At 42.3% G+C, this 24,790-nt stretch overlaps 1 protein-coding gene and 2 pseudogenes across 3 annotated transcripts in view; 1 reads left to right on the top strand and 2 right to left on the bottom strand.

Annotated features, from left to right (window-relative positions):
• The window catches only part of Zmym6 (zinc finger MYM-type containing 6), a 35,230-nt gene extending 23,107 nt beyond the window's left edge, over positions 1–12,123 (bottom strand). The window contains exons 1-7 of one of the 3 annotated variants that reach the window (XM_090335265.1): positions 11,896–12,123; positions 10,449–10,608; positions 8,132–8,216; positions 6,977–7,151; positions 3,500–3,674; positions 2,935–3,120; positions 500–650 (exon numbers count right to left, since the gene is read on the bottom strand). In XM_090335265.1, coding sequence (XP_090191391.1) covers positions 500–650; positions 2,935–3,120; positions 3,500–3,674; positions 6,977–7,151; positions 8,132–8,216; positions 10,449–10,541 — 865 coding nt within the window. In that variant the 5' untranslated portion in view covers positions 10,542–10,608; positions 11,896–12,123. The remainder of the gene's footprint in view (positions 1–499; positions 651–2,934; positions 3,121–3,499; positions 3,675–6,976; positions 7,152–8,131; positions 8,217–10,448; positions 10,609–11,895) is intronic. The other 2 variants (XM_090335266.1, XM_090335267.1) reach the window with 2 other exon arrangements.
• A 4,784-nt stretch (positions 12,124–16,907) lies between these two features.
• Positions 16,908–17,292, bottom strand: LOC150062125 (large ribosomal subunit protein eL31 pseudogene; annotated as a pseudogene).
• Positions 17,293–19,900: 2,608 nt separating this feature from the next.
• On the top strand, positions 19,901–20,716 carry LOC150062124 (large ribosomal subunit protein uL30 pseudogene; annotated as a pseudogene).
• The last annotated feature ends 4,074 nt before the right edge of the window (positions 20,717–24,790 follow it).

Genomic DNA, 24,790 nt, shown 5'->3' with positions numbered 1-24,790 from the left:
TTTTATAACACTCAGTGAATCCAACTACAATTAACCTTAACTCCCACTTAAAAAAAAAGCAATCGGAGCTGGGGGTTTGGCCTAGTGGTAGAGTGCTTGCCTAGCATGCACGAAGACCCGGGTTCAATTCCTTGGTACCACATATATAGAAAAAAAGCTGGAAGTGGTGCTGAGGCTCAAGTGGTAGAGTTCTAGCCTTGAGAAAATCCAAGGACAGTGCTCAGGCCCTGAGCTCAAGCCCAGGACTGGCAAAAAAAAAAAAAAAAAAAAACCTAGGCTAAAATATAATTGTTCTTCATTTTCACATGTGAAATGATAAAACTATATTCCATAATTAGAAAACAAGTAAAAAACTATTTACACTTAAGTCAGTTCTTTAAATGCAAATCAATCATGGGTCTTTAACCATATAGAGAGAAATTCAGGGCATAATATAATGAAAGAAAAACAGTTACAATCTTCCTCAACAGTTACTAAATCTATCAAATGTAAGCATTACCTGAAGAAGTAACAGTCTTAACTCTGTAGGCAGATAAGCAGTTAACAGAGCAGAAAAGCTCAGTTTTCCCTGAGTCATTCGTAGTCTCAATCATTTCAGCAGAGGGCCTCAATGATTTCCCCAAGGCATAGGGAGGCTTCTGCACGGAATTCTATTAAGAAAATAAAATTACATTTAGATGTGTACAAGAATACATAATTACATTAGTGTTTCAAAAAGGAGAGAAAAACTATCCACACCTCTGCCTTTAGTTGAAATCTGTGAGCATGACAATGAATGCACACTAAATAAACTTGTGTGAAAGTTGAAATATGGGTAAAATAATTTCTTTCAGATAATGAAACATAAAAACAAAACTACTGAGGTATTTTAATAGCCAAACACATTATAAGTAATGACTGAGTTAGGAATAAGTTTTCTCCTCACAAATACACAGAGAAGAGCAGGTAATCTCTGAATCAAAGGGCCACTTCAGTACTGACAAGGATCTCAGACTAAAGGACTCTACCACACTTAAGGCTAGCTAATTTGAAAGAGACTTTAGCAAGAAAACAAAACACAGCTTATTGAATATCAGAGGATCCAAAAGGACTATATACATTCCTTTTTTTTTTTTTTCTTGGCCAGTCCTAGACTTGGGCATGACCACACTCCTAAGGTCTTCTCAAGGCTAGAGCTCTACTACTTAAGCCACAGCACACTTCTGGCTTTTTGTATGTGTATGTGATACCAAAGAATCAAACCTAGGGCTTCATGTGCAAGCACTCTACCTCTAGGTCATGCTCCTGGCCCTGCAAAGCCATGTTTATACACTGCTACACTGCATAAAAATATTTTTTTTTTTTGCCAGTCCTGGGCTTGAGCTCTGGGCCTGAGCACTGTCCTTGGACTTTCTCAAGATTAGAGCTCTACCACTTGAGCCTCAGCACCACTTCCAGCTTTTTTCTATGTATGTGGTACTGAGGAATTGAACCTGGGTCTTCGTGCATGCTAGGCAAGCACTTTAACCACTAGGCCAAACTCCCGGCCCTGCATAAAAATATTTTTTCAAGAACATACTGAAATGCTTTCAAAACTTCAAATGAAGCCGGGCACAGTGGCACACGCCTGTGATCCTAGCTACTCAGGAGGCTTAGATCTGAGGATCAAGGTTCAAAGCCAGCCCCAGTATAAAAGGACCAGAGACTCTTATCTCCCATTAGTCACTAGAAAATGGGAAGTGGGGCTTGGCTCAAGCTGAAGAGCTCAAGGACAGTGCCCAGGCCCAAGGGTAGGGTGGTAACCTGGAGCTGAAGAGCTCAGGAATGGCAGCCAGGCCCAGAGTTCAAGCCATAAAAAAAAAAAAAGTTAAAATGGGAGCTGAGAGTTTGGTCTAGCAGTAGAGTGCTTTCCTAGCATGCACAAAGACCCAGGTTTGATTCCTCGGTACCACGTACACAGGAAAAAAAGCTGGAAGTGGTGCTGTAGCTCAAGTGGTAGAGTGCTAGCCTTGAGGAAAGCCCAAGGACAGTGCTCAGGCCCTGAGATCAAGCTCAGGACTGGCCAAAAAAAAAAAAAAAAAAAAAAAAAAAGTTAAAATGGAGTTGGGCACCAGTAGTTCATGTATGTAATCCTAGCTACTCAGGAAGCTAAGATCTGAGAATAGCAGTTCAAAGCCACCCAAGGCAGGAAAGTCTGTGAGATTCTTATCTCCAATCAACAACCAAAAAGCCCAAAGTAGAGCTGCAGCTCAAGTGGTAGAACACTAGCCTTGAGCAAAAAAACTCAGGGATGGGAAAGTATCCTAGTGGTATAGAATGCTTGCCTAGCATGCATGAAGTCTTGGGTTTGATTCCCACATACACAGAAAAAAACAGGAAGTGGGGCTGTAGCGGAAGTGGAGAGCGTTGGCTTTGAAAAAGCCCAAGGAGAGTGCCCAAATCCTGAGTTCAAGCCCCAGGACTATCCCCCCCCCCAAAAAAAGTGGACCATTTGGCTGGGTGCTGGGGGCTCACACATTTAATCCTATCTAGGAAGCTGATATAGTATCACACTTCCAGGACAGAGTAGGTAAAAAGTTTGAGAGACTGAAGATTAGTTGAAACCAAAAGAAGACTGCAATCCAGGCTAGTCTAGGCAAAAAGTGAGACCCTGTCTCAAAATATAATATAATAGAGCAAAAGGAGCTGGCAGTGATGGCTCAAGCAGTAGAGTGCTTGCCTAGCAAGTGAAAAACTTAAAGTACAAACCCCAGTATGGCCTCCTCCACACAAAACAAACAAACAAAAAACAAGTAGTCCATTTCACCGTTATCATTTCATTCCACAATCATTCTAACTATATCCCATTTTCCTAGAGAGGAAATCTCCTATCAGGTTAAACAGATGAATCAGCATGAACTCTTATTTTGAACTTTATACCTGTGGAGCCAGTTCAGGACTGATTGGTTTTCATACCTGCTTGTATGCTGTGATGCTTGTTGAACTAAAAACCTTTTGCGATTGGTAGGAGCTACTATAGCAATAGCTCCCACAGTTTTCACAACAATTCATGGTGAGGTTGTTGGTAGTATGGAATTTTGAAAAACAGGCATCACTACAAAGACCATGTACCACATTTTGGTATTTAACTTCGAATCGAATCTAGGAAATAAAAACACACATACACAAAGTAAAACAAAACTTGTTTATAAAAATAGATTGGGCTAAGAATATGAGTGCTCACCTAGCATGCATGAAGCCCTGGGTTCAATTTCTTCGTACCACATAAACAGAAAAAGCCAAAAGTGGTGCTGTGGCTCAATTGGTAAAGTGCTAGCCTTGAGCAAAAGAAGCTCAGGGATAGTACCCAGGCCCAGAGTTCAAGCCCCAGGACTGGCAAAACAAAACCACTGATTCAGTGGTATAGTGCCTGTCTACAATATTTGAGGTCCTGTGTTTATCCCTGGGCAACTACAACAAACACCAAATATTTAACTCTGCTCTTTCAGCAGAATCTCAATGAAAATAAAATGCAACTTACATAAGCATTTTTTTGACACATACTACACTTAGTCGAAATCCCATTGGTATATATAGTCACAACAGGTTTTTTCTTCAGTTCATAAGAAGACAGGCATGATTTGCTGCAGAAATCTTTGCTAGAAGAGGAATTTTCAAATTGGGTCGTGATCATGTCCTTTAGATTTATAATGGCTCTAAAAATAAATAACAAAGGCAAATGAAATATATATAAATTGTAAATTCCTTTTTTTTTTTTTTTGCCAGTCTTGGGCTTAAGCTCAGGGCCTGAGCACTTTCCTTGGATTTTTCTCAAGGCTAGAGCTCTACCACTTGAGCCTCAGCACCACTTCCGGCTTTTTCTAAGTATGTGGTACCAAGGAATCGAATCCAGGTCTTCATGCATGCTAGGCAAGCACTCTACCACTAGGCCAAACTCCCGGCCCTTGTAAATTCCGTTTTTGTGAGTGAAAATAACATTCACCAGAGAGGGCCATTGTGCAGAAAAAGTCTTGGATAAAGCATTTATAAACCTGGATCTGATGATTAATTGTTCCTGATCAACCAAGTGATAATGAGTAAAACAATTACTATCTCAACTTCCTTATGTATATGATGGGATTTATGGGATTTATAGCCAAAGCTGGCCAACTGACACCGCTAATCCTAGCTAATTAGGAGGCTGAGATCTGAAGGATCTCAGTTCAAAGTCAGGTGGGACAGAATAGCTCAAGAGATTCCATCTCTCAACAGTAGGATTGGAGCCAGCCCTGGTGACTCACACCTGTAATCCTGACTACACAGAAGGCTAAGATCAGAGGATCACAGTTCAAGGCCAGCCCAGACATAAAGTCCATGAGACTCCTATCTCCAATTAACCCCAGAAAACCAAAAGTGGCACTGTGGCTTAAGTGCTAGAGCACTAGCCTTGAGCTGAAGAGCTCAGGGTCAGAGCTCAGGGCCAGAGTTCAAACCCCATGACCAACCTAAAAATGTGGGATTGGAGGCTTGGATCCACTGGTGGAGCAACAGCTGAGCAATTGCAGGCCCTGGTACCAAAAAAAAAAAAAAAAAAAAAAATTCAGGCTGGGAGTTTGGCCTAGTGGTACAGTGCTTGCCTATCATGTACCAAGACCCAGGTTCGATTCCTCAGTACAACATACATAGAAAAAGCCAGAAATGGTTCTGTAAGTGGTAGAGCTCTAACCTTGAGAAAGCCTACAGACAGTGCTCACGCCCTGAGCTCAAGCCCTGGGACTGGCAAAAAAAATAAAATAAAATCTAGTGAGCCAAGCACCATTGGTTCACATCTATAATACTAGCTACTGAGAAGGCTGATCTGAGGATTACAGTTCAAAGCTAGCCCAGGCACAAAAAGTCCATGAGACTTTTATCTCCAATTAACCTCCAGGAAGTGGCATTTTGGCTCAAGTCAGAGACTACTAACCTTGAGCTGAAGCGCTCAGGGACAGTGCCCAGGCTCAGAGTTCAAGCCCCACGACAGACCAAAAAAAAAAAAAATCTGGTCAAACTTCCAGCTCCAACCAAGTTTCATTTGCTGGAGCCAGAGGACTATGAGACCAAGTTTAGTGGGCAGCCCACAGTTCCTGCACTCTCAAGTTTTTTGTTCAGTTATCATTTGAGCCATAGCTCCATTTCTGGCTTTTTGCTGGTTAATTGGATAAACAAGTCTCACAGACTTCTATGCTTGGGCTGAACCACAATTCTCAGATCTTAACCTCCTAGGCAGCTAGGATTAAAAGTCTCTCACTCAGGATCACATAGTAACCACAATCTAATGTCTAATTTTTTTTTAGTCCTGACAATAGACTCTAGGGTCTCTGGCTTGCCAGGCAAGCACTCCTCACTGAGCTACATTGAAGCTTTAAAACCAAGCGTTCAACTGTTTTTATTCCACATCAGTAATTAACACAAATTTTTGAAGATTTCATTGCTATCTTATTTATGTTTCTGTGGCAGCAGCTGGCTATATACATGCAATCTAATTCCATTGGCTCTAGTGGATGAATCGCAGTTGGAGCTAGAAGTCTCATACTACATTCCTGTTAGAACAATCAGGTAAACGGGCAAAACATGCCAAGTTTATCAAATGCAGTAAGAAAAATGCTTATGTAACTTTGTTATTTCTTCCTCTCTTTAAATCTAGCATTATTATAAAGTAACAATAATCCCTAGAAAAGTTAACAAGGATATTAGGAAATAAACAACTATTTATTTTTTATTATTATTATTATTTTTTGCCAGTCCTGGGCTTGAGCTCAGAGTCTGAGCATTGTCGTTGGACTTTATTTTGCTCAAGGCTAGCACTCTACCACTTGAGCCTTAGTGCCACTTCTGGCTTTTTTTCTATGTATGTGGTACTGAGGAATCGAACCCAGGTCTTCGTGCATGCTAGGCAAGCACTCTACCACTAGGCCAAACTCCCAGCCGCCATAAACAACTTTTTTTTTTTTTTTTGCCAGTCCTGGGCTTGAGCTCAGGGCCTGAGCACTGTCCTTGGACTTTCTCAAGGCTAGAGCTCTACCACTTGAGCCTCAGCACCACTTCCGGCTTTTTTCTATGTATGTGGTACCGAGGAATCGAACCTGGGTCTTCATGCATGCTAGGCAAGCACTTTAACCACTAGGCCAAACTCCCGGCCCCATAAACAACTATTTTTATGACCACTTTAAGTTATTTACCTTCTAACATAGTAAATAACTAACACAATACTATTAAGAATGATATTAGCCAGGTGACTAATGCCTGTAATCCAAGCTACTCAGGAGGCTGGGATATGAAGATCATGTTTTGAAGCTAGCCTGAGTAGTAAAGTCCATAAGACTCTGATTCCCAATTAATCACCAAAATGCTAGAAGTAGAAGTGTGCCTCAACTCAAGTGGTAGAGCTGAAAGGCTCAGGAAGAGTTCCCTGGCACTGAGGTCATGCCCTAAGGACTGGCACAAAAGTATAAAATTAATTTTTTAAAATGATTTTATCTCACACTTTAATAACTAATAAAAGAATTGTTAAGGCCAGATGCCAGTGGCTCATGCCCGTAATCCTAGCTACTGAGGAGGTTGAGAGCTGAGGTTCAAAGCCAGCCCAACCAGAAAAGTCCGTCAGACTCTTATCTCCAATTACTTACCAGAAAAATGGAAGTTATACTGTAGCTCCAAGTGGTAGATTGCTAGCCTTGAGCAACAGCACCCAGGCCCTGCATTCAACCTTCACAATACACACACACACACACACACACACACACACACACACACACAGACACACAGAATTGTTAAGGGTGGCCCTACAACTTCCACAAATAATGTATTTCTTTCCATAATAAAATTTAAACTGAGATAGACAGAATACTGGTTTAGGTAATACTTCTAATAACAAGTCATTTGTTTCTTTAATGCTGTAAAATTTGTGCAGCATGTTTGAGATAAACTATGTATAAATTTTAACAAGCAGACACAGATGTAATTAGGAATTTCATACTTTGAGCAGTTTGTGCAGGTTTTCTTGGGAGGAGGTGGTAGGCAGACAGATGAAGAATATTCAGTGATACATCGTGTAGAACAGAAAAACTGAGTAGATCCTGTCTTGTGGTATGCAGTTTGGCCTTTATAAAGCATTCTTTTACAACCGAAACAATACACCTGAGGAGCAACAGCTGGAAGTGAAGGAAGAGATGTGTTTGAGCCAGACTGGGCAAGCTGAAAGCCTGGGATCAACTGTTGAGCTGGCAAAACAAAATAAAAAAAACAATTTTAATATAAATACTAAAGCACGGGGCCAGGAGTGTGGCCTACTAGGAGAGTGCTTGCCTGGCATACAAAAGCCCTGGGTTCCATTCCTGGGTACCACATATACAAAAAACATCAGCAGTGGTGCTGTGGCTCAAATGGTAGAGCACTAGCCTTGAGAAAGCTCAAGGACAGTGCCCAGGGCATGAATCCAAGCCCCAGGACTGGCAAAAAATAAAAAATAAATCCTAAAGCATATACATATATATATATACATATATGTATATGTATATATATATATGTATATGTATATATATATGCCTTTTGGCCAGTCCTGGGGTTTGAACTCAGGGCCTAGACACTGTCCTTGGATACTTTTTGCTCAAGGCTAGCACTCTGTGACTTGAACTACAGCGACATTTCTGGCTTTTTCTCTGTATGTGGTACAGAGGAATCATATCCAGAGCTTCATGCTAGGCAAGCACTCTACCACTAGGCCACACTCCCGGCCCTACATGTATTCGTTTTTAGGACTAAAACTTCCATTTTGAAATCCAGCACTAAAGAGGCAATAAGCTCTCAAAAACAAGAAGCTTAAAGCTTTTTAAAAAATCATGATTAATTGGAAGCATTACATTTTAATTATAACCCAGTTCTCATACACACATATGTGTATGCATGCATGCACCTTATAAATGAAACATTAGTTTCATGAAACAATAGTTCCTTACTATATATACCACCTTCTGATATAACTGTACTGTTTCCTTTAAAGGCTAGTGATGACCAGTTCCTGCAGTTTGAGCAACATGATCTAAGAAGAAAGTCTTACACAACGAGATGCTCTCACGTAAGTCCATTAGACAGAATAAATATTAACTCTAACTTACACATGTCTATTTCTTACCAAGAGGACTGTCGCTAACTGAAAATACAGCACTAATTTTCAGTTCATTTTCTTCAGTTTTTGGCGGTTGAACCTGTTCATAGTCCTTTTCAAAGAAAGAGAAAGAAATAGAGGTGGAGGGGAAAAGAGAAAGGAATGAATACAGTATACTTAAGTAAACTAAAAATTTGAATCTGATTGTTATTACATTCATCTCTTGTACATTCTAATCCCAATCACTTCAAAAATATCTCAAATGTCAAAACGAAGTATTAGATTTAATTTTTACAAAGAACCTTTCAGAATTGGAGAACATTTTTAAATACAATCTTTTTATTTATTTATTTATTTATTTATTTATTTATTTATTTTTGTGAGTCATGGGTCTTGAACTCAGCTTGGATGCTGTCCCTCAGTTTTTCAGCTCAAGGCTACAGCTCTACCGTTGAGTCAAGCCCCACTTTCTGTTTTCTAGAGGTTAACTGGAGATAAGAGTCTCAAGTCCTTTTGTACTGGGGCTGGCTTTGCACCTTTCATCCTCAGATCTCAGCCTCCTGAGTAGCTAGGATTACAGGCATGCGCCACCACTGCCTGGCTCTAAAATGCAATCTTGATATATGAGAATATATAATCATTTCATCCCCATTTTTTTTTTTGGCGGGGGGTATGGTCTTCAAGCTTGAACTCAGGGCCTGAGCACCACTCCTGAGCTCTTTTGCTCAAGATTAGTACTCTATCACTTCAGTTAGAGCTCCACTTCCGCTTAATTGGAGATAACAGTCTCAGATTTCCTGTCCAAACTGGCTTTGAACTGTGATCTTCAGATCTCAACCTTCTGAGTAGCTACGATTACAGATATAAGGCACTGGCATTGAGCCACTTTTTGTTCTCTAGAGTGTATTTATAAGGAAATGATAATTAAAATTAAATCTGAACGATGTAGAGTTTAAATCCAAACTAGTACTTTACATCACAGATTTATCCTTAATGTATTCTTTTAAATTTTGTAAAAGGAAAATGTATTCATTAGTATATTTTTTAATATTTGGAAAAGAACTTCCCTTGGGCTGGGCCATTGCTCAACTAGTGGAGTACCTGCCTAGCAAGTGTGATACTGAGTTCAAATCCAACAATATATTCCCTCCAAAACAAATTCTCAGGAAAAGGACTGCTCTTTATTCTGAAATCACAACTACATACATACTACTTTTTTCTCTCCCTGGTGTTACAACAGTCTTCCATGTTTCACAAACCAAGTTTTTCAGAAAGTCTTATTTTTCTGAAGGAAAAAAAAGATAATAAATTGTAGCTGTGTTTTTACTCTTCCTACATTTAGCAAAAGAAACAACTGATAATGTCAGTTCCAAAATTAATTTTGAGATTTCTTGGCTCCATCTCAACCAGTAAGACAGGTGTGTTAGTGTGTACCTGTGATCCCAGAGGCCATGGTAGGAAGATTGTGGCTAATACCAGCTGCAAACAAAAACACAAAGCTCTACCTGAAGAATAACTAAAGCAAGAAAGGCTGAGGTTTTGGTTCAAGTGGTAGAGCATGTGCCTACGAAGTTTAGAGTTCAAAGTACAATACCAACGAAGGGGATTAAAAAAAAAAAAAAAAACAAGATCAAGAGGGAGTTGAACTGTTTAGAACTCATTCCTAACAGTGACAAAGGGGAGAAGAGCCTTCATAACTTAATATATCATATTAGGCTCCTCCCCCAACAATGTTGCATTGGGAATTAAGTTTCCAACACATGAACTTTGGGGACTTATCCAAACCATCAGGCCCTTTTACAGGAAAAAGAAACAGTTTAATGAGTTATTTTATCTTATAAACAATAAACCGCCAAGCTATTGTTTTCAATTCACCAGATTGAAAAAGTAACTTTAAGAAAATCAGGAAGGGGGCCGGGAGTTTGGCCTAGTGGTTAAAGTGCTTGCCTAGAATGCATGAAGACCCGGGTTCGATTCCTCGGTACCACATACATAGAAAAAAACCAGAAGTGGTGCTGAGGCTCAAGTGGTAGAGCTCTAGCCTTGAGAAAGTCCAAGGACAGTGTTTAGGCCCTGAGCTCAAGCCCAGGACTGGCAAAAAAAAAAAAAGAAAATCAGGAAGTAGGAGCCAGGAGTTTGGTCTAGTGGTAAAGGGCATGCCTAACATGTAGGAAGACCCAGGTTTGATTCCTCAGTACCACATACATAGGAAAAGCAGAAGTGGTGCTGTGGGTCAAGCAGTAAAGCGCTAGCCTTGAGAAAGCCCAAGGACAGAGCTCAGACCCTGAGTTCAAGCAATAGGACTACCCCTCCATCCAAAAAAAAAAAATCAGGAAGTGCTTACTTGAGCATCTTGAGGTTCTTCTTTAATTTTGTCCAAAAGCCTCTGTTGTGATATTATGGCTTTGTCACATCCATCATCCAAAGATTCTTTCATTTTAAGTTTTTATATAGGATGATTCCCTAGCTTAGAACAGATTTTTTGGCAATGGATAATTGGACTCCTAAAACACAAAACATTGGTATTCAATAGTTTGTTCTGCGTTCCTTCATGCTTATACTAGAAGCTTCAGGATTGAGCATTTGAAAAAGACCTTTCTGGTACTATGGCTAACTTGCTCTTTTTTCCTGCTTTCTGTTCCTTTAGTAGGTACCTTTACTTAAGATCCATCATCGAGGAAAAGCTCACACTTCTCTAGTATCTTTAAAGCTAAACACTGTAAGTCCCTAATATACTGAGGGCTGTTAAGGGGAAATAGACTGACAGACCAAGCCAAAGGAGGAAGTTACCAAGCCTAAGGGGGTTGGATTCCAGGTACAGTTCCTGATTCCATGAGTATTATGACTTGAAAGCTCATATCAGCTTTGATTTTTCTTTTTCTTTTTTTTTTTTTAAGTTGGGAACTCTTTAGGGAGCTCTGGCTGGCCTCTAAAGTGCTGGAATTACAGGCATGAGCCTATCATGCTCAGCTTCCGTGTCCGCTTTTATTTCTCAAAGTGGAATAAAGCAATCTCCCTTCACTTTTAACCTCAGTCTTTTCTGGAACCCTACCAAGGCATTCTTTTTAAGCCTAGAGCAGAGCTCAAGATCCCATTCATACGTTCACAGGTACAGTTCTTAATTTTTAAAAACTTAAGCTTACTGTATTAATTTAGCAATTCTGAGGTCTGAACTGTGCTTTATCACTTGAGTCACACCTCACCCCCTTGCCCAAAAGGCTCGCTTTAAAAGTGGGTGACCTGTACCTTCCAGGGCATCAAAGGCGGTTCAAAGTCCCTCTGAGTCCTACTCCCCAAAAGACATCCCAAGAGTGAACAAGTAGTAAAGCTGAAGTGAAAAGGAAACTCTGCTCAAACGATCCAAACCGCCAAGCCAGGCATGGAAATGGACAACCAGATTAACAGCCCATTCGGGGGAAGGGGCAGCCACTGCCGGGGCAAGAGGCTCGTCCCTCGGTGTCGCTCGCGTTCCGAAGTTCGCATTCCCACCAACAATTCCCAACACCGGTCGATTCAGACTAAAGCCGCAGCGCAGAAGCGAGCGCAGGGGACCACCGAGACCCAGAGGCAAACTCCCTTCGCCCCAGCGTCCCAAGCCTCCGCTGCTGGCCCCGGCTCCCCGGCTCCCCGGCTCGCCGCCGCCGCCGCCGCCGCCGCGCAGCCCACCCGGAGCCGCCGGGTCATGGGGCTCGGCCTCACTCGACCTCCCGTCCCACAGCCCCCACCACGCGCACTCCTCCTGTCATCTCCCTGCTACCAGACAGGTGTGGACACCAAGCGTTCAACAGAACCTAAGGCTCCCTGGCCACAAGACACATCTTCTCTCACAGGAATTCCACCCGAAACACCGCAACGGAATCCCCCCGCAGGCCGTGCGGGTGCAGTGTTAGTCTCCGCCCTCTTTTCCCATCATGCTCCAAACTTGAGCGCCCTTGGCCTTCCCAGCTCTTTCCCGTCATGCCCTAAGCCTGATCTGATTGGCTGTTCACAGGCTGCTCTCCACCCTCTTCTCCCGTCATGCTTCAGAACTGGGGGAACTGGACCTTGCCAGCCTACTCTCCGCCTCTCTTTCCCGTCATGCCCCGGGGTTGGGTTCCGAGGACCTTCCCAGTTTGCACTCTGCCCTCCTATCCCATCATGCTCCAGGCTTGAGCCTCGTGACTTACCCCCGGCATCCCAGTAGCCATAGTTATGGTTGACTTCTTAAAGAGATCTAGACTCAAATATGAAAAAAAAATCGAGGGGCGGGGAGTTTGGCCTAGTGGTAGAGTGCCTGCCTAGCATGCGCGAAGACCCGGGTTCGATTCCTTGGTACCACATACATAGAAAAAAGCCGGAAGTGGTGCTGAGGCTCAAGTGGTAGAGCTCTAGGCTTGAGAAAGTCCAAGGACAGTGCTCAGGCCCTGAGCTCAAGCCCAGGACTGGCAAAAAAAAAATAATAAAAAATAAAAAAGTGGTGCTGTGGTTCATCCGGCAGAGCACTAGCCTTGAGCAAAAAATGTCCAAGGACAGTGCCCAGACCCTGAGTTCAAGCCCCAGCACAGAGAAAAAACGAAAAGGTATCAACTATCCAAGATATATCCTTTTTTTTCTTTTCTTTTTTTTTGGGAGGGGAGGGGGTGGTCATGGGGCTTGAACTCTGGGCCTGGGCTCTGTCCCTGAGTGCTTCAGCTCAAGCTACTCTATAATCTTTCAGCCACAGTGCCACTTTGGTTTTCTGGTGGTTAATTGGACATAAGAGTATCACTAATGTTTGTGCCCAGGTTGACATTGAACCGAGATCTTCAGATCTCATCCTCCTGAGTTGCTAGAATTTCAGGCGTGAACCACCAGTGCCCAGTTTATCCTTGCTTTTTGAACATGATTTTCATTATTGTTACCACTGTTGTAAATGAATTTGGTACAACTTAATAATCTAAAACTGATACTTGAATTGCTTCTAACTTGAGGCTATTAGGAACAGCACTAGTATAAACTTTTTTTTTTCTTTTTCTTTTTCTTTTCTTTCTTTTTTTTTGGGGGGGGGTCATAGGGCTTGATCTTGGCCTGGGCACTGTCCCTCAGCACTGCAGCTCAAGGCTACCACTCTACCTCTAGGCCTGGATGTTATCCCTGAACTCTTCACCTCAAAACTACCACCCTACCCTGGAGCCAAGCCCCACTTCCTGCTTTCTAGAGGTTAATTGGAACTCCAGGGGGCCGGGAGTTTGGCTTAGTGGTTAAAGTGCTTGCCTAGCATGCATAAAGACCCGGGTTCAATTCCTCGGTACCACATACATAGAAAAAAAAAAAAGAGTCTCAGGTCCTTTTGTGCCTCAGCTGGCTTTGAATCTTGATCCTCAGATCTCAGCCTCTTGAGATCTAGGATTATAGGCAAGAGCCACCAGGCCTGGCTTTAAACATTCTTATTGCACAGATGTACACATTCCTATTAAACTTAAACCTAACAATGAAACTATTGTGTGTGTGTGTGTGTAAAATTTCACTAATGTCAGGTTTAAAAAGCAGCTGCCTTCGCCAGGTGCTCTGAATCATACTCTGATTTGAATGTATCATTTCAAACTTCAAAGGTTGGAATAAAACTTCAAAGGTAGGTGCTGGGAGTTTGGCTTAGTGGTTAAAGTGCTTGTCTAGCATGCATGAAGACCCGGGTTCAATTCCTGGGTACCACATACATAGGAAAAAGCCAGAAGTGGTGCTGAGGCTCAAGTAGTAGAGCTCTAGCCTTGAGAAAGTCCAAGGACAGTGCTCAGGCCCTGAGCTCAAGCCCAGGACTGGCAAAAAAAAAAATTTCAAAGGTAAAGTTATTAGGTGAAATTCTATGAGGGTTATGCCCTCATGAATGAAATAAAGCCTCCTTGAAAGAATCTTCACACAGGACTTGCTTGTCCCTTCTGCTCTTTTTATCCCTTTACCATGTGAAGATACAGCTTTATTGTCCATTTAAGGGAAACAAAAACAATCAACCATCAGGACATAGAGCAAGTCCTTATAAGCCATCAAATCTATTGTCACCTAATCATGTACTACCTAGTCTCTAGAACTGTGAGAAATAAATTTCTGTTCCCACTTGGTGGTATTTTGTTGTGGCAGCAAAGCACAATTTTCTCAATACATACATTACAAATATATTATCTCACATAGTATCTTGCCTTTTCACCATATTGCTGATGTGTTTTACTTAGTGCTTCTGCTGTCCTGTTATTTCCCCCACAAAGCATTGGTAGTTCACACCTGCAATCCTAGCTACTCAGGAGGGCGGGGGGAGAAAGAATATTTTCCTAGCTGAATTTGAAATTCTTGGAAGCATTATGACATTTTTGTCTTTAAAATTTAGATATATTACTCTCGTGAAGTTTGATTTTTTTTTTTTTTGCCAGTCCTGGACTTGAGCTCAGGGCCTGAACACTGTCCATGGATTTTCTCAAGGCTAGATCTCTACCACTTAAGCCTCAGCACCACTTCAGGCTTTTTTTCTTTTTCTTTTTTTTTTTTTTTTTTTTTGCCAGTCCTGGGCTTGAGCTTAGGGCCTGAGCACTGTCCTTGGACTTTCTCAAGGTTAGAGCTCTACCACTTGAGCCTCAGCACCACTTCTGGCTTTTATCTATGTATGTAGTACCGAGGAATCGAACCCGGGTCTTCATGCATGCTAGGCAAGCACTTTAACCACTAGGCCAAACTCCCAGCCCATCAGGCTTTTTTCTATGTACATGGTACTGAGGAATCGAACCCGGGTCTTCATGCACTCTAGGCAAACACTCTACCACTAGGCCAAACTCTTGGCCCGAAGTTGGATTTTATACATGGTGGAAGGCAGTTTTTTTTTTTACTCTTCTTTATGCACTGTTTTTGAATAGCCTGTCATTTCCCATCTGATGTATATTGTCATCTTTGTCATAGTTAAATTGTCTGTATGCAGAGATTTGTTTCAAGATGTGGTAGTCTGTTCTTTTGTTTCTTCTTGACCACATTATATTAATTTCTGCAGAAGCTTTGTAATACATCTTGATATTTGATAGGAAAAGCCATTCCATTATGTTCCTCAAAACTTACATATGTGTAAATTGTAGACTCAGATGGTTAATAATGACAAAATTTCTCTTAAAACTTTTAGAATCACTGTAATATTTTATATTCAGGAGGCTGAGCCTTGGGATCAAAGTTCTAAGCCAGCTGGGCAGAAAAGCCCATAATACTCTATCTCTAATTATCCCACAAAATGCTGCTCTGGAAGTGTTCAAATGGTAGAGCATCAGCTGTGACCAAGAAAATTAAGTGAGAGCACAGGCCTTGAGTTTAAGCTGCAGTGCCAGTGTGCAGACACACACACACACATACACACACACACACACAGAGTTGGTGTCTGTTTATTATTACAGTGAAGCTATATGCCTCATTTGAAAGATAAGTATTTGCTATTTATTATGTTGAATTATGTACCTCCAAAATATGTTGTAGTCTTGTCTCTACCTCTGCACCCCTCCCCCTCTACGCCCCACCAATACTGGAGCTTGAACTCATACTACTTGGGCCACAGCTCCACTTACAGCTCTTGATAGTTAGAGATAAGAGTCTCACAGAGTATCCTGACCAGGCTCGCTTCAAACATGATCCTCAGCACTCAGCCTCTAAGTAGCTAGGATTATAGGAATGTACTACCAGTGGTTTGCTCAATATTATTCTATCTCTTGAGATTTCAGAAACCTTAAAAGTGCAATACAAAAAGAAACATATTTTAGCCCAGAATTTGTGATATTAAGTAATTTTTTGTAGTACTAGACTTTGAACTCTGGGCTTCATATTTGTTAAACAATTACTCTACCCTTGAACCACACCTCCAGCTTAAGTAATTCCTTTCCACATACACATTTGGTTTTGGCAGTACTGAGGTTTGAACTCAGGCAGACATTACTGCTTGTGCTTATGCCCCCAGCCTGCAAATTATTCCTGGTTTTGCTGTGCAAAGTAATTTAGACTAGGAATATAAAACTTGTCTTTTTAAATATTTGTTTAATGTCTTAAACCACAAGATTTATAAATTTTTCTTTCTTTTCCTTTTTTTTTGCCAGTTATGGGGCTTGAACTCAGGGCCTGAGCACTGTCCGTGGACTTTTCTCTAGGCTAGAGCTCTACCACTTAAGCCATAACACCACTTCTAGCCCTTTTCTATGTATGTGGTACAGAGGATTCGAACCCAGGTCTTCATGTGTGCTAGGCAAGCACTCTACCACTAGGCTAAACTCCCGGCCCCGGCATTGGATGTTTTTTAAGAGCTATATAATGTGTGATTGTTGTTCTTAATGTTCTATGTTACTTATCTCTTTTGTTGTCCCTTGGTTATCCTCATATTATTACAGAATCTTACCTTGTTATCTGGTTTACTGTATATACATTTATTTATTTATTTGAAATAGGAAAGGGAAGGGGGGAAAATAAGATGAGGGGAGGGGGTTGGGGGAGAGCAGTGGGAACAAAAACATGAGAAGGGGTATCAATGTGTATGAAGTAATGCACCTTCTAGCTGGCAAATATAACTGTAATCCCTCTATTAATTACAATAAAAATATATATAACAAAAAACAATTTTATAGTTTTATTTGACACTCACTGGTTAGTTCTCATCCACATTGACTGTCTATAGATTATTTTTTGTCTTGCCAGTCCTGGGTCTTGAACTCAGGGCCTAAGCACTGTCTTTGGGCTTTCTCAAGGCTAAAGTTCTACCACTTGAGCCACAGCACCATTTCTGGCTTTTTCTATGTATATGTGGTGCCAAGGAATCGAACCCAGGTCTTTATGCATGCTAGGTAAGCACTCTACCACTAGGCCAAACCCCCGCCCCTGTCTGTAGATTTTTGAAGGTGGTGGTAACAGGGATGTAGGTTACCAGAGTCTAGAGCTTGTTTGGTGAGTCTTCATCTTCATTGCACTTTCTGCATAACCGTACACAGATCTGATAGGGGACATTCCTTATTCTTTGGCCCAGACAGCTTTGTTGAGCCTGGTATCGATGTGCACATCGGGAGTCCCATCTCCTCCATGGTAAAATTTTGGATTTCTTTAAATGCATAAGGAGCATGCTTCTTAAAGCCCACTCCATGGATGTGCTTGTGAATGTTGATGGGGGTCACCACCTCGTTGATGGCAGAACGGCCCTTCTTCTCACTACCCTTCTTTGTGGGAGCCATTCTTCCGGGCCCAAGTTGGAAAGGTAGAGCACTACAGATTGTGGGAGAGAAAGTCAAGATATAACTACTCATTGGATATTTTTTTTATCAGGGCTGTCACCCTACCACTGGAGCCACAGCACTGCTTCCACCTTTTTCCGAGGATGTTGGTACCGAGGAATGGAACCCAGGGCTTCATGCATGCTAGGCAAGCACTCTACCACTAGGCTACGACCCTAGCCACGATTTATAAATTTTTATGTGTGTGTGTGTGTGTGTGTGTGTGTGTGTGTGTGTGTGTGCATGCCCATCCTGGGGCTTGAACTCAGGACCTAGATGCTCTCTCTGAGCTTTTGTGCTTGTCTACTATTCTACCACGTGATACACAGTTCAACTTCCAGCTTTTTAGTGGTAAATTGGAGATATGAGTCTTATAGGCTGTCTTTGAACCTAGATCCTCAAATCTCAGCCTTTTGAGTAGCTAGGATTACAGGTGTGAGCCACCAGCACCTGGCCAATCTCTAGCTTTTTACAATTTTTTTCGTCTTCTTTTTAAGGGGAAGGGAGTACTGGAGCTTGAACTCAAGTCTTCTTGTTCAGTTAGTTTACTTGCTTACAGCTGGCAATATATACCACTTGAGAGCCATACTTCTATGCTGACATTTTCTTAGTTAACTGAAGATGGAGTCTTTTTGCAAAGACTATTTTTTTGCTTTTTGTTTTTTGTTTTGTTTTTATTTTTGCCAGTCCTGAGGCTTGAATTCAGGGCCTGGGCACTGTTTTGGACACATTTTGCTCATGGTAGCACTCTGCCACTCGAGCCACAGCACCACTTCTGGCTTTTCCTGCATATATGGTACCAAGGAATCCAATCCAGGGCTTTCTGAATGCGAGGCAAGTGCTCTACCACTAAGCTATTCGCTCAGACCCACCCCCAGGTGGGTCTTGAAATTTAATCTTCAGATTTCTGACACCTGAAGGGTTCCCCATTTTCTGCCCTGGATCTTATTCTGGTAAAATTACTGGACCTAGCTAAGGGAATAGATAAATTCCCTTAAGAGGGCTCTTCTCCAGTAATCTTATCCACCCCCAAGGCAGTCCCAGTCACTAGTTTAGATTCCTGGATATATCACACTTGTGTCAAGAGCTGAAAACCTTCAATTGAACCAAAGGACTTCCTGCCAGCTCCAGCCCAAGACTCCTCTTTCTCCTAAGAACCATTGGAAGACTTAAAGCTATTATTGTTGGGGCCAGGAGTTTAGCCTAGTGGTAGAGTGCTTGCTTAGCATGCACGAAGACCAGGGTTCGATTCCTTGGTACCACGTGCATAGGGGAAAAAAAAAAAAAAAAGCTGGAAGTGGTGCTGAGGCTCAGGTGGCAGAGCTCTAGCCTTGAGAAAGTCCAAGGACAGGGGCCGGGAGTTTGGCCTAGTGGTAGAGTGCTTGCCTAGCATGCACGAAGACCCAGGTTCGATTCCTCGGTACCCACATACATAGCAAAAAGCTGGAAGTGGTGCTGAGGCTCAAGTGGTAGAGTGCTGGCCTTGAGAAAGTCCAAGGATAGGCTCAGGCCCTGAGCTCAAGCCCAGGACTGGCAAAAAAAAAAAAAAAAGCTATTATTATTAGTAGTAGTATTTAAAAAAAAAACATAGCCTAGGATAAGCACATGGAAGACATATCTTCCTGGTCTTCTTGATACTTTTCTTAGGGGTGGGCCTTGCAGTGGTGGCATTCTCAGAATGGTTCCCCTGGCAGTGCTGTCTTTCATCATTCCCCTTTTCCCTCATAGTTACTGTACTTGAGTTTTGATGTGGAGCCAAAGCTCCGTTCTTAATTTGTCTAAGGCAGTTGTATATCCTGCCTGTCCCATAAATGATGGCTAGATATGCTATAAGCAATCCCAGAGTTCTCATGTATCTGCATGAGTTTTACGCAGTTTCACCAACCTCACATACTCCATGCTGTCCAGCATCTTTCCCAATTACTGTATGTCCTTAGATAATGCATGGTGGCACAATAAACTCCAGGTTTTATTTAACTGGGATGACCTAACATAGTGGGAAAATATTTACCCTTTCACCTTCCATGAGTATAATTGCACCTGCCTACATTTCTCAAGACTCTGGAAAGGAATACAAGGGAAGAAGACTCAGTTTGCTGTGATGGATGGAATTAATCCACCAAGCTGGAGAAACTACATAATTAAATTCCCAATCACTCCCTAAGCCAGTGAGGCCAATATAGTAGAGAGAAAAAGAAGGAGCATAGGCCCAAACCAATAACCTTGAAAGCAACAAAGGCATGAAAAACAAACCACAGGAAGAAAACTTGAGAACAGGGAAACTACTCCAAGAAGTCTGGCTATAATATTTGAAAATTAACCAATGTAAGTCATATAATAGTACTAAGAATTGAGGATATAAATTAGGTAGAGAATTTACCTACCATTCATGAGGACCTATGTTCAATCTCTAACATGAGTAAAATTGCTTCAAAAAAAAAATCGTGGAAGGCCAGGAGTTTGGCCTAGTGGTAGAGTGCTTGCCTAGCATGAACGAAGACCTGGGTTCAATTCCTTGGTACCACATACATAGAAAAAAGCCGGAAGTGCCTCTTTTCCGGCTAGAACCATGGAGGGTGCTGAAGAGAAGAAAAAGAAGGTTTCTATTGTGCCAGAAACCCTTAAGAAAAAGTGAAAAAATTTCACTGAGCTGAAAATAATGTGCCTGAGAAAGAAATGTGCCCAAAAGATCCTTCAAAAGGCAAGGAGGAAGCTCATCTATGAGAAAGCTAAGCACTATCACAAGGAATACCAGCAAATGTACAGAACTGAGATCCAAATGGCTAGAATGGCCAGAAAAGCGGGCAACTTCTATGTACCTGCAGAGCCTGAATTGGCTTTTGTCATCAGAATCCGAGGTATCAATGGTGAGTCCAAAAGTCTGTAAGGTGTTGCAGCTTCTTCGCCTTTTCCAGATCTTCAACGGCACCTTTGTGAAGCTCAATAAGGCTTCGATTAATATGCTTTAGATTTTGGAACCAAATATTACAGGTGGGTACCCAAACCTGAAGTCAGTCAATGAGCTCATCTACAAGCATAGTTATGGCAAAATCAATAAGAAGCGAATTGCCTTAACAGATAACGCTTTGATTGCTCCATCTTTTGGTAAATATGACATCATCTGCATGGAGGATCTGATTCATGAAATCTATACTGTTGGAGAATGCTTCAAGGAAGCAAATAACTTCCTGTGGCCCATCAAGTTATCTTCTCCATGAGGTGGCATGAAGAAGAAGACCACCCACTTTGTAGAAGGTGAGATGCTGGCAACAGGGAGGATCAGATCAATAAACAGGCTTATTAGAAGGATGAACTGAGGTGTCTACCACGCTATTTTTGTAATTGGGTCTGTTAATAAACAGTGATGCTGGCAAAAAAAAAAAAAGCCAGAAGTGGTGCTGAAGCTCAAGTGGTAGAGCACTAGCCTTGAGAAAGTTCAAGGACAGTGCTCAGGCCCTGAGCTCAAGCCCAGGACTGGATGCTGGGTGTGGTGGTTCACGCCTATAATCCTAGCTATAATCCTCAGGAGGCTGAGATCTGAGGATCAATGTTCAAAGCCAGCCTAGGCACTCAAGCCCTAAAGACCAACATACTCTTATTTCCAATTAAAGGGGTAGGGAGCTACCTTTGAGCTGAAGAGCTCAGAGATAGCACCCAGGCAGAATTCAAGCCCCATGACTGACTTCCACCCTCCCCCCTGAAAAAAATTCACATGATCCCTGAATTTAAGCCCCAGAACCAATGGCACAAAAAAGTCACATGATCATATCAATTGAGACGAGAAAAGGCATTTGTTAAAATTCAGGATTTTCAAAAAAGGGAAAACCTCGGGCTGGGAGTTTTGCCTAGTGGTTAAAGTGTTTGCCTAGCATGCATGAAGACCCGGGTTCGATTCCTCGGTACCCATACATAGAAAAAAGCCGGAAGTGGTGCTGTGGCTCAAGTGGTAGAGCTCTAGCCTTGAGAAAGTCCAAGGACTCAGGCCCTGAGATCAAGCCCAGGACTGGCAAAAAAAAAAAAAAGGGAAAACCTCAACCTTCAGCTTTTTCTGTTTATGTGGTACTGAGGAATGGAACCCAGGACTTTACATGCTAGGTAAGCACTCTACCTCTAAGCCACATTCCCAGCTTCCTGTTGTCCAATTTATTAATGAAAAACACAAATTGTCCTTTCTTTCCAAGAGTAATCGTAAACAGATAAAACTGGACTGTCCTCTATAGAGGAAAGCACAAAAAGGAATAATTGAAATTGAAAGAAAGAACCACTGTGCCGTCAAATTCTTTTTTTTTTTTTTTTTTTTTTTTTTTTTGCCAGTCCTGGGCTTGGGCTCAGGGCTGGAGTACTGTCCTTGGAATTTCTCAAGGCTAGAGCTCTACCACTTGAACCTCAGCACCACTTCTGGCTTTTTGCTATGTATGTGGGGTACGCAGGGATCGAACCCGGGTCTTCGTGCATGCTAGGCAAGCATTCTACCACTAGGCCAAACTCCCAGCCCCCTGTGCCGTCAAATTCTACAGGACCATCACTGGTGCGTCTCTTGCTGAGATGATGGCCTAGAGGAATTAGAAACTGGAAGGTAGAAAGGCTCAAGAGAGCAAGCTTTCAGGGGTGCCAAGGAAGTTTAAAAAAAAAAAAAAAAAAGGCTAACATGTAAGAAGCAAACATGTAAGAAGAAAGCAGTGGCTGCTTCTATTTAGGCTCCCACAAAGGCAGGTGGCACCTAAGCACAAGATTATGAAGGCTGTGAAGGTTTCAATTTCTCATTTTGTGGAAAGTGCTGACTTTACAGATCTAATGTTGAACTAATGATTCATCTACAACTTTTATAAAAATAAATAAATAAAAACATATATCTGTTAAAGCTAGGTATAGTGTCCAAGCTCAGGCCACACAAAAGTAAAAGCTAAATTCATTAATTTATAATGTGTAAGATGTAAATGTGTATATGCCCATGTCACACACACACACACACACACACACACACACACACACACACACAAGCAGAAGGGCTGGGTGCTGGTGGCTCACACCTGTAATCCTAACTACTCAGGGGTATCTTGGTTCAAAGACAGCCCAGGGCTGGGAGTGTGGCTTAGTGAAAGAGTGCTCATCTAGCATGCACCAAGTCTAGCAAGTCCATGAGATTATGTGGTAATGAGGAATTGAATCCAGGGCTTTGTGCATGCTAAGCAAGCACTCTGCCACTAAGCCACATTCCTAGTCCCTGGGTTTGATTCCTCATTACCACATACATAGAGAAAGCCAGAAGTGGCACTGTGTCTCAAGTGGTAGAGTACTGGCCTTGAGGAAAGAAGCTCGGAGACAATGCCCAGGCCCTGTGTTCAAGCCCCAGGACTGTTTATTTTGTCAGTCCTGGGGCTTGAACTCTGAGCCTGGGCCCCGTGCCTGAGTTCTTCTGCTCAAGGCTACCATCTACCCAGGGAGCTTCAGTACCACTTCTAGTTTTCTGGTAATTTTAATTGGACATAAAGAGTCTCACAGGCTTTAGTGACTGGGCTGGCTTAGAAGTGAGATCCTCAGATCTCAGCCCGCTGAATAGCTAGGATTACAGACATGAGCCACCGCATCCAGCTCCCAGGACTGTATTCTGTGTGTGTTTTAAAGGTGGAAATGGAGTTGGGGCTCAAGAGCACTAGCCTTATGTAAAAAGAGACCAGGGGGCCAGGAGTTTGGCCTAGTGGTTAAAGTGCTTGTCTAGCATGCATGAAGACCTGGGTTCGATTCCTTGGTACCACATACATAGAAAAAAGCCGGAAGTGGTGCTGAGGCTCAAGTGGTAGAGCTCTAGCCTTGAGAAAGTCCAAGGACAGTGCTCAGGCCCTGAGCTCAAGCCCAGGACTGGCAAAAAAAAAAAAAAGTAAAAATAAAAAAAATAAAATAAAAAGAGACCAGGGATAGGGCCTAGACCCCAAGGTCAAGTCCCTAGGACCAAAAAACCCCCCAGGAGATTTCTGAAGGCCCTTTTGATCTGGACTTCACCTTCACAAAGGGCCTCAAATGTAGTTTGTTTTTTAGTTTAGGGAGTGGAGAACACTTTGCATCAATCATGCTAGATGAAAGTTACATCCTCTGCCCTCAAATAAGAAAAAAAAAAAAAACTATGGTGAAAAAAGCTGTGGTGAGGCAATTGCTGAGGCTCATGCCTGTAATCCTAGGTACTCCAGAGGCTGAGATCTGAGGATCAAGGTTCAAAGCCAGCCCGGGCACTGAAGGACCTGAGACTCCAATTAACCCTAAGAAAATGGGAAATGGGGCTTGGCTCAAGGGTAGTATTCTAGAACTGCAGGAGCAAAGGGACAAAGCTCAGGCCTAGAGATAGGGTGGAAGCCTTGAGCTGAAGACCTGAAGGACTGCACCCAGGGCCGAGTTCAAGGCCCAAGACCCACAGAAAAGAAAGAAAGAAAGAAAAAACGCCAGCCTGGGTATTAAAAAGTCCTTGAGACTCTTATCTCCAATTAAACACTAGAAAATGGGAAGTGAGGCTGTGACTCCAGGGGTAAGGGTATAGCCTTGAGCTGAAGAGCTCAGGGACAACACCCAGGCACGGAGTTCAAGTCCCATGACTAACAAGAAAAGAAAAGAGAAGAAAAACGCCAGGGTGAAAAAGCAAGATTGCAGTAAGATGCTTTTACTTCCTATTTTTGTAATCCTATTGTGATTTGAGAAGCATCACAATTCAACATAAGCTCCTTTGCTTTTTTAGGGTTGCCGACAGCAGTGTGTCAACTTATTAAACACAAGGGTTTTTTTTTTTTTTTTGAGTATGAAATGGCTTTATTTGTTGTTGTCACTTCCCACAACTCATTGGTACCTTGAGTTGATATTTACCAACACAATCACTTGTAGTAACTAGTTGGCCATTCATTTACCAATGTGTAAGTCTGATGTGAGATATCTGGTTCTGATGTTTAACAGTGTTATCCGTTAGCTCCTTTTGCTGTTTATCTGACACCATTTTGTTGCCAGAGCCCTACACACAAGGGTTTTGAACATGCCCTAAGTTTAATTTTTTGTTGAAAGGTGATGTCCAGGGGTCTGCAGAGGGGTTACCGTCATTGGTAAGGTACTGAGTACATGTCTTGTCGAATGTTGCTACCCCTCCCTCCATTTCTCCACCACTTTCCCTCCTCCACCATGATGTTTTGGCCACAGTTTCTGAGACTTTATTTTTTTTTGCCAGTCCCGGGCTTGAGCTCAGGGCCTGAGCCCTGTCCTCGGACTTTCTCAAGGCTGGCGCTCTACCCCCTGAGCCACAGCACCACCTCCGGCTTTTGTCAGCGTAAGTGGTACGGAGGAATGGAACCCAGGTGCTGGCGCATGCCTCGAGCACTCTACCATTGGGCCACACTCCCCGCCACTTATTATTAATATTCTGGAAAGGTCCCCAAAGTGCACGATGTCCCTAGTCAGCCAGATCCACTTCCTGGGAATTTGCAAT

This window comes from Megascapheus bottae, chromosome 6, assembly GCF_031878675.1.
Source record: "Megascapheus bottae isolate mThoBot1 chromosome 6, mThoBot2.hap1, whole genome shotgun sequence".
In the NCBI taxonomy this organism is placed as follows: domain Eukaryota; kingdom Metazoa; phylum Chordata; class Mammalia; order Rodentia; family Geomyidae; genus Megascapheus; species Megascapheus bottae.
The sequence above is the reverse complement of the archived record's forward strand: the minus strand, read 5'-3'. Positions and strand labels throughout refer to the sequence as shown.